Source organism: Trichechus manatus, unplaced genomic scaffold, assembly GCF_000243295.1.
Source record: "Trichechus manatus latirostris isolate Lorelei unplaced genomic scaffold, TriManLat1.0 scaffold00120, whole genome shotgun sequence".
NCBI lineage: Eukaryota > Metazoa > Chordata > Mammalia > Sirenia > Trichechidae > Trichechus > Trichechus manatus.
Window position 1 is genome coordinate 673,268 of NW_004444056.1, and position 9,045 is coordinate 682,312.

The following is a 9,045-nucleotide window of genomic DNA, read 5'->3' on the forward strand; positions in this document are numbered from 1 at the left end:
AGATATTTTGTACAATGAATATGTTTCTTGTATTTAAAAAAAAAAAAACCAAACTTTTAGAAATGTTTTTGGATTGAGTTCCTTAAATCCTTAGCCATACATATAGATATATTCCACCCCCCCCCCCCCGTCTAAAACATTTTCTCAAACTGGATAATTTAAATCCTGACATAAGATGTCATTAAAATAAATTTCTTAAATTAAATCTCAAAAGCAGCACATTTTGGAAACCGAGGAAGACAAATATCCATAATGCAGAGTGGAGAAATAAAAGTAGTTTCCACTGTTCTCACATGTTTTTCTCCATTTTATTATACCTTTTTTTCCCTGTAAATAACTCATTTCTGGTGGTTTTGAGAAAGGCTTGTGAGGAAAGAGAACCCCTAAAACTAAAGAAGACAGGAAAAGATGCATCACAAGACGCCACCCAGTCTGGACCCACTCAGTCCAGTCCCATTTTCCTCCTGGGATTTAGGCCTTGACAACTGATCATGTTTAGGAGATTGACTTTCCTGGCCGAACTTTTCTAAAACCCAGCTGCATCCACCCTGAAATTGGGAGGAAATGCTCCTGCCCTTGGGGTCTGTATTCCACCATCTGGACTCTGCTTTGGGTTAAACAAGAATAAATAGTTTACTGGTTCTCGGCCCTCTAGTATTTTGTTTGTTTTATCGTGGTAAAAAATACATACAACACACTCTAGAACAAAAGGACAAGGGTGTTTCGACTGACATTTCTTTCCATAACTGCCGAGCGCATTAATTGGTAATTAGTTCGCCTGAGCCCCCAGAGAAGGCATCCGACCCCTCCTCTGAGCTGAGAAGACTCCCACCTCGCCTTCCCCAACCACGCCCCCGGAGTCCACTGAGGCAGACACGCCCGCCGGCGACAAGTTAGGACTGAGCAGCATCACGCGTCCAGGAGTCACGGGGCCCCGGGGCCACGCCCATATGCCGATACAGCCAATCGCGGGGTGGGAAGGCGGTGTGGGAGGGGCTGGCCCGGCCTTAATTCCGAGCTTTAAAGGCTGAGCCCACCACCCCTGGCAACCTTGGTCTTCAGTGACCCCGATACTTGCTTGTGCTGACTGCACCTGTACCACCTGCAGCCTCTGTAGGTGAGCTCCCTGGCTAGGGCGGCGCGCGGCGGGGGCAGGGCCTGGAGGAGGGACCCCTGTGGGGACTGGCGCGACCCCGGGACAAGAGCGTCCGCCCGGGGCTGGCGACGTCGGATTCGAACTGCCCCCACGCCCTGTCGGCTCCGGCTCGGGGGCCTGGGGAGGCTGAACCCACCCAGGCGGGTCCCAGAGCGAGCAGGGTCCTCCAGCTGGGCCACCCCGGACCGCGCGGTCCCTGGGCCAGGCAGATAGACCTCACGCGCCCGGTGAGGAGCCGGCGCTTCCTGCGCCTTGGTAAACACCCTGGAAAGAAGCGGAGGGGCGGGAGCAGGCCTGGCACGCCCCGGGCCCAGCCCTGGACTGAGGCTCTGAGCCCGGGACTCACTGCCCCCGCCCCGGCAGTGCGGGGCTCCGGCTTCCAGCGGGGCAGCCACGCGACTGCCGTTCCTGGGTTAGGGAGGGACGGGGGGGCGTTGGCGGCACAGGTCCAAGTGTGGGGATGGCAGGAAAGGTTTCAAATCAAGAAGCGAAGGCTTCGGGGAGAAAAAAGAAGGGGAGTTTTGAATACATGTATCTGCTCCTGCTGTATATTAGGCAAGAAGATAGGTATGGGGTTCAATCAAAAATCTTGGGAATTCCCTTACCCCCACTCGGGATCAGACGTCCTGATAGATTTTTGCCTTGGCCAACTTCGGTACTGTCGGTAAATAACCTTGACCAACCATTTCCTAGATATTGCCTGATTCTGACTCATAAAGTGTTGGGGGACCCTTATCAAAACAAATTATCATTGCATTGTTGCAGTTGTTTCAGTTCCTACAGCACTTGTCCGTCTGCTTTTCATTTGGTGGCAGAATCAAATACTTCCGCTGTTTGGTAAGTCCTTGACGTATTTTTTTCTCAACCGAGATCCTTAGCCGCCTTCTACGGTCTTCATAAATACTTCAGAAGATAATTTAAATGTTTTCACTCCATCTTGGTGGCTGTGACTTTTCAGGAAGGAATGAGATGACTTTTAAAAAACAAATGGCTAATCAGATACTCATTTCTTTTCCCTTCCTAGGTTTTTGAAATATGAATATTTCACTCTTTCTGGTTGCCCTTTGCTTGGGTATAGCCTCAGCTGCTCTAAAACTTGATCAAAGTTTAGATGCACAGTGGTACCGGTGGAAGTCAACCAACAAGAGACCATATGGCGCGGTTGGTAACATCTGAAGCTGTCCACAGGGACCCCAGAGAGAATGGTCCATGCTGGTTGGGAGTTGGGAGCCAGATAGGAACTTGTAGAGACCAACTCTTTTTTTTGTTTGTTTTTTTCCTTCTTTTTTTTTTTTCATTACTGTGCTTTAAGTGACAGTTTACAATTCAAGTTAGTCTCACATACAAAAATTTATACATACGTTGTTATGTGACCCTAGTTGCTCAGCACAGTCCTTCTTTCCATCCCAGATTTCCCATGTCCATTCAACCAGCTCCTGACCCTCTCTGCCTTCTCATCTCGCCTCTGGACAGGAGCTGCCCATTTAGTCTCATATATCTACTTGAGCTAAGAAGCACACTCTACACGAGTATCATTGTATGTTTCATACGTACATAGTCCAGTCTAATCTTTGTCTGAAAAGTTGGCCTCTGGAATGGTTTTAATTTTGGGCTAACAGAGAGTCTGGGGGCCATATCTTCCAGGGTCCCTCCTGTTTCAGTCAAACCATTAAGTCCGGTCTTTTTGCTAGAATTTGAGTTCTGCACCCCACTTTTCTCATGTTCCACCATCAGGAAATCTCTGTTGTGTTCCTTGTCAGGGCGGTCATTGGTGGTAGCTGGGCACCATCTAGTTCTTCTGGTCTCAGGCTGATGAAGTCTCTGGTTTATGTGGCCATTTCGGTCTCTTGGACTAATACTTTCCTTGTGTCTTTGGTGTTCTTCATTCTCCTTTGCTCCATGTGGGTTGGGACCAATTGATGCATCTTAGATGGCCACTCACTAGCTTTTAAGACCCCAGATGCCACTCACCAAAGTAGGATGCAGAACATTTTCTTAATAAACTTTGTTATGCCAGTTGACCTAGATGTCCCCTGTAACCATGGTTGCCAGACCCCCGCCCCTGCTACTCTGTCCTAGAGGCCAGCTCTTACCAAGGCTGAACTTCGTGGTGCCTACTCCTGAGTGCAGTGTGGGCATGCACATCCCTACTGTGTCGGAGCTGGAAGGAGAGTGCCCAGAGGCACAGTGCTATCTTTGGCCGTGGTTTCTCTTCCATCTGCTGATCCACTTGGTGAGGAGGGTTGGGTTTTGTGTGGAAATAAAGACGATCGGTTACGTTTGCCTCTAGCATGAAGAAGACTGGAGGAGAGCAGTATGGGAGAAGAATATGAAGATGATTGAACTGCACAATCGTGAATACAGTGAAGGAAGACATGGCTTCACAATGGCCATGAATGCCTTTGGTGACATGGTGAGTGTGGCATTTATTGATGGCTTAATTCTGCACTTCCTCTCCTCAATGCTTTAGCAAAATAATCCTTTGCTTTTTCAACATTTTACTTAATTTTCTTTGAAGACCAATGAAGAATTCAGGCAGGTGATGAATGGCTTTCAAAACCAGAAACACAAGAAGGGGAAGATGTTCTATGAACCTCTCTTTCTTGAGGTGCCCAAATCTGTGGATTGGACTCAGAAAGGCTATGTGACTCCTGTGAAGAATCAGGTATGTCATGATTCAGATTCAGATCTCAAATAGTAAAGACAAAAAGGAATTGACCTCATTGCTTTGCTAGACTATATAGAGTGACATGCAGTTCACTGTTTTCCCCCCAGAGTATTCAGATATATGAGCTGTTGTCAAAGTCTTGCTATTTACTTTATGAACTGACAACTTTTGAAATTACCTTTTCAGGGTCAGTGTGGTTCTTGTTGGGCCTTTAGTGCAACTGGTGCCCTAGAAGGACAGATGTTCCGGAAAACTGGCAAACTTGTCTCACTCAGTGAGCAGAACCTGGTTGACTGCTCTCGGCCTGAAGGCAATAATGGCTGCAATGGTGGCCTGATGGATTATGCTTTCCAGTACGTTAAGGACAACGGAGGCCTTGATTCAGAAGAATCCTATCCATATCTCGCAACGGTAAATGGAGCTCCTTATCTTGCTTTCAGAGCCCTGATGGTGCAGTGGTTAAGAGCTCGGCTGCTAACCAAAAGGTCGGCAATTTGAATCCACCAGCTGCTCCTTAGAAACCATATAGGGCAGTTCTGCTCTGTCCTGTAGGGTCATTATGAGTCAGAATCAACTCGACAGCAGTGGGTTTGGTTTTTGGGATATCTTGCTTTCATTCCAGCTCTACCTTTGGGAAGTTGAACACTTTCAGAGATAAAAGATATTCAGCATTCACATTTGAGATGGTAGAATCTATATCTGCAACTGTCAGAACAGTGATTATCAATTATTAGCCGTTGCACAATTCTTTGATTAGATGGTTGGCATATAGCTGTTCTTATCTCATGTAACATGGAGAATATACATATCATTTTACATATAATACAAACTTAGTAAAAAATTTCATATGGGCGGTGGTCCTAGGGGATCTCATTGAAGAGACACCAGTTAATTTTCCAATTTCAAACCAACCAATAGCAGTTCATTTCCTGGGCTACTTATAACAAAGTTGACTTGGAAATCGTTAAGTTGCAAAGTGTTGAGTCTGTGGTCCTAAAACTCATCTTCCCCAGAAGGTGGGTGGTGGTAGTCTTGTTGCCTTTCTGTTTACCTTCACAGGACACACATACCTGTAACTACAAGCCTGAATATTCTGCTGCCAATGACACTGGCTTCGTGGACATCCCTAAGCGGGAGAAGGCACTGATGAAGGCAGTAGCAACTGTGGGTCCCATCTCTGTTGCTATTGATGCAGGCCATGAGTCCTTCCAGTTCTACAAATCGGGTAGATGTTTGTATTTTTATTATAGAAATTCAGGCAGAATTGGAAAACACACCACCATGACTGACTCTTTGGTATGGAATCTTCCTTTCACATGAATAATTTGCAGTGTGTGCATTAAACATAGCTGAGTTCATACTGTAAATGCTACCTTTTACTTGATGTTTCCATTTGACATACTTTAAGCATTTTCCCATGAGGACAAACTCTTCATATATATTTTTAAATGGCTATGTAATTTATTCTGTAGATATAGCCTAATTTACTTAACTGTTCTATAATTAGGACCTATTTTTCCAAAAGTTTTTTACTACTATAATTAGGACTGAAAAGAATCCTGTAACTCAAGTATTTTTTTGTTTTGTGTTGTTTCCTTAGGCTGACATCCTAGGAGTACAAAAGGATTTTGCTAATTTGTATTTCAGCTAGTAGATGAGTGTCTTAGGTAACCTTGGCCTTGACAACAATAGATCTTATTTTTGGAAATCTGTGGGGGGTTTTGTAAAGTAGAAAATAATATCTTGGACTTAGTTTGAATTTTGTTAATTTCTATTTGAGGTTGACATTGTTTTTATTAGTCATTATTTTGGCAAATAAGCCAGGAATTTGCTTATGACATTTCACTGAGTTTTGAGATGCCTCCCTTACCCTGGTTAATAGGCTGCCTTACTGTCACACAATAACTTGGAGCTTCTCACCCAATGTTGGGTTTTTCTCTTCCAGGTATTTATTATGAGCCAGACTGCAGCAGCAAAGACCTGGATCATGGTGTTCTGTTGGTTGGCTATGGCTTTGAAGGAAAAGATTCAAAAAACAATAAATTTTGGATTGTCAAGAACAGGTATAAAACACCAATTATTATACTTACATTTGAAATGGAAAAGGGGATCCTTGTTTGGAATCAGTATTTGGATACAGGTCCATAAATTCTTTAGCTCAATTTGAAATCTGTACAGTCTTACTCCCACTTAGAGTGGACACAGAAATATTAATGTTTGAGTATAAGATCCTGTACCAAGCTTGCTAGGAGTATTAATATTATATTTTTAACATTGCATTTCTGAATTCTGAAATTTTTATTATAGAACCACATCTGGTCCCAGGGGTTTCAAATAAAGGATTGTGGACCTGTATGGTTGAGGGCTAGTTTCCTTTTTCTTTCTCTGATTTTTCAACAAAGTATAATGAGCAGAAACATCTGCCTTTTCTGAGTCTTTCTGTTAAGTCTGAAAGATTGACTGAGAGTCCAAAGGCCTCTGTGTGTCTTTCAGTTATCCTTTGATGCCCTGCCGTTGCATTTTATTTTTCAGCCCTCAGAGGCCTTGAGGATTATCGGAATCAATTTTGAAAACTTAAGTTCTTTGCGATGTTGCATAATATAGCTTGTGGATACAGACTACTACATTGGAATCCCAGTTCTGCCTCAATTTTTTATCATATAAAGTTAAGATAAGGACCTATAGGAGTTAATACATTCATAAATATATGTCACGGAAATTAGAATAGTGCCTAACCTATGGTAAAAACCAAAAAAAACCACCTGTTTCCATTGAGTGGATTCCGACTCACAGCGACCCTATACGACAGAGCAGAACTGCCCCATAGGATTTCCAAACAGCACCTGGTGGATTCAAACTGCTGACCTTTTGGTTAGCAGCCATAGCTCTTATTCACTACACCACCAGGGTTTCCAAACCTATGGTAAGCACTATTTAAGTATTAGCTACTGTTATTAAAAAAACCTAAGATGTATTTGATTCTTTGTATAAAATGGAAAATCTACTCTTCTTTCAGCTGGGGTACAAGTTGGGGCACGAATGGCTATGTAAAGATGGCCAAAGACCAGAACAACCACTGTGGAATTGCCACTGCAGCCAGCTACCCCATGGTGTTACCTGATGGACCGTGATAATGAAGGACCCAGGATAGGCTGTCCAGAGAGTTTGTATCTTAAAACTGACCAACCCTTATTGTGTGGGATAAAACACTTGAGTCATAAGGATCCAAGTTGTGATTTGAATTCTGTGATATTTGTACACTGGCAAAATGTTACCACTACTGTAATTACTGCTATAAACAGCTTTGTAATTAACCCTAAGACTTTTGAATTTTCCTTTTTGAAAGAATATATAAAGCTTTACCTTTTAAAATAAAATTTAATTCAGTGTATAGAGATGGGCCTTCCTTTTTTTTTTTTTTTTTTTTGTGGTGAAAATATATACAAAACATACACCATCTCAGCAATCTCTACTTGTACAATTCAGTGACACAGATTACATTCTTCAAGTTGTGCACCCATCCTCACTATCCTTTTTCAAATCATTCCACCATCATTAACATTAACTCAATGTCTCCAAAGCAAAAATGCCCCTCGCCCCCTTTTTCCTACCTCTGTTGTTGTTGTTGTTGTATCGATTCGATTCTATCAACCCTGTAGGGTTTCTTTACAGGAGCAAATTGCCAGGTCTTTTCTCCCATGGAGCCGCTGGGTAGGTTCAAACCACCAACCTTTTGGTTAGCAGCTGAGTGCTTAACCATTGTGCCACCATTGTGCCTGCCTCTAGTAACAAATAATAATCTTTGGTTTCTATATATTTGCTTATTTCATATAAATGAGATCATACAGTATTTGTCCTTTTGCTGCTGACTTATTTCACCCAGTATGATGTTTTCAAGGTTCATCCATGTTGTAGCATGCATCAGGACTTCATTACTCTTTATGGCTGAGTAGTATTCCACTGTATGTATTTACCACATTTTGTTTATCCATTCATCTGTTGATGGACATTTCAGCCGTTCCCACCTTCTGGCTATTGTAAAAAATGCTGCAGTGAACGTTGTTGTACAGGTTTATGTTTGTGTTCCTGCCTTCACTTCTAGGTATATACCTAGGATTGGGATTGCTGGGTCATATGGTAGTTCTATGTTCAACTTTTTGAGAAACTGCCAAACTGTTTTTCACAGAGACTGTACTATTTTACATTCCCACAAGCAATGAATGAGAGTTCCAGTTTCTCCTTAACCTCACCAACACCTGTTGTTTTCTAGGTTTTTTTTTTTTTTTTATCATTGCAATTCTAATAGCATTGAGGTGGTATATCATTGTAGTTTTGATTTCATCCTTTTGTTTTTAATGCATTAGCTTTTTGTGTAATTGGGAAATGTCATTGGGGTATAAAGACATAACTGAATGTGCCATTAGGGAAAAGGCACTGGGTGACCTCCAGATCTTCTAGTTATGAATATGCAGATGTTATATCACTGCTCTTTTGTCTGTGTCTGACTCAACTCTTGAATGGAGCAAAATTTGACAAATGAGTTAGAAGGACAAAGGTAAAAACAATTCACCTTTTAGAAAAGTGAATGGACATACAGATTAATTCAATTTAGGTGCTAGAGAAGGAGGTCATCTTTCTTTTGTCCAAGATAGATATAACTAAGTCAGGCCATATGATGAAAGTCACAAAGTCAGTTACTGGAGCATCCCCCTTGTCATAGATTGAATTATGTCTCCCAAAAATGTGTGTATCAGTTTGGCTGGGCCATGATTCCCAGTATTGTATGGTTGTCCTCCATTTTGTGATTGTAATTTTATGTACAAGAGGATTAGGGTGGGATTGTAACACCCTTATTAAGGTCACATCCCTGATACAATGCAAAGGGAGTTTCCCTAGGGTGTGGCCTGTACCACCTTTTATCTTACAAGAGATGAAAGGCAAGCAAGCAGAGAGTGGGGGACCTCATACCACCAAGAAAGCAGTGCCAGGAGCAGAATGCGTCCTTTGGACCCAGGGTTCCCTGCACGGGAGAAGCTCCTAGTCCGGGAGAAGATTGATGAGAAGGCCGACAGACAGAGAGCCTTCCCCTGGAGCTGACGCCCTGAATTGGGACTTTTAGCCTACCTCACTGTGAAGAAATAAACTTCTCTTTGTTAAAGCCATCCACTTGTGGTATTTCTGTTACAGCAGCACTAGATAACTAAGACAGATGGCAATATTA

The 9,045-nt window shown here is 42.8% G+C and overlaps 1 protein-coding gene across 1 annotated transcript; it reads left to right on the forward strand.

Moving 5' to 3' along the window:
- Positions 1-1,095: 1,095 nt before the first annotated feature.
- LOC101342109 (cathepsin L1) lies at positions 1,096-6,955 on the forward strand. Its single transcript, XM_004384242.2, has 8 exons — positions 1,096-1,113; positions 2,181-2,317; positions 3,447-3,569; positions 3,675-3,821; positions 4,011-4,235; positions 4,884-5,049; positions 5,770-5,887; positions 6,841-6,955. Exons 2-8 carry the CDS (start codon positions 2,192-2,194, stop codon positions 6,953-6,955), a joined length of 1,020 nt encoding a protein of 339 aa, XP_004384299.1. The 5' UTR covers positions 1,096-1,113; positions 2,181-2,191.
- Positions 6,956-9,045: the final 2,090 nt, after the last annotated feature.

Bases quoted from the DNA above. Each gene is read 5' to 3' on its own strand.
- LOC101342109 (XM_004384242.2), top strand. From the start codon at position 2,192: ATGAATATTTCACTCTTTCTGGTTGCCCTTTGCTTGGGTATAGCCTCA. The intron at 2,318-3,446 runs GTTGGTAACATC...GTTTGCCTCTAG, and splicing joins ACAAGAGACCATATGGCGCG to CATGAAGAAGACTGGAGGAG. The intron at 3,822-4,010 runs GTATGTCATGAT...TTACCTTTTCAG, and splicing joins TGACTCCTGTGAAGAATCAG to GGTCAGTGTGGTTCTTGTTG.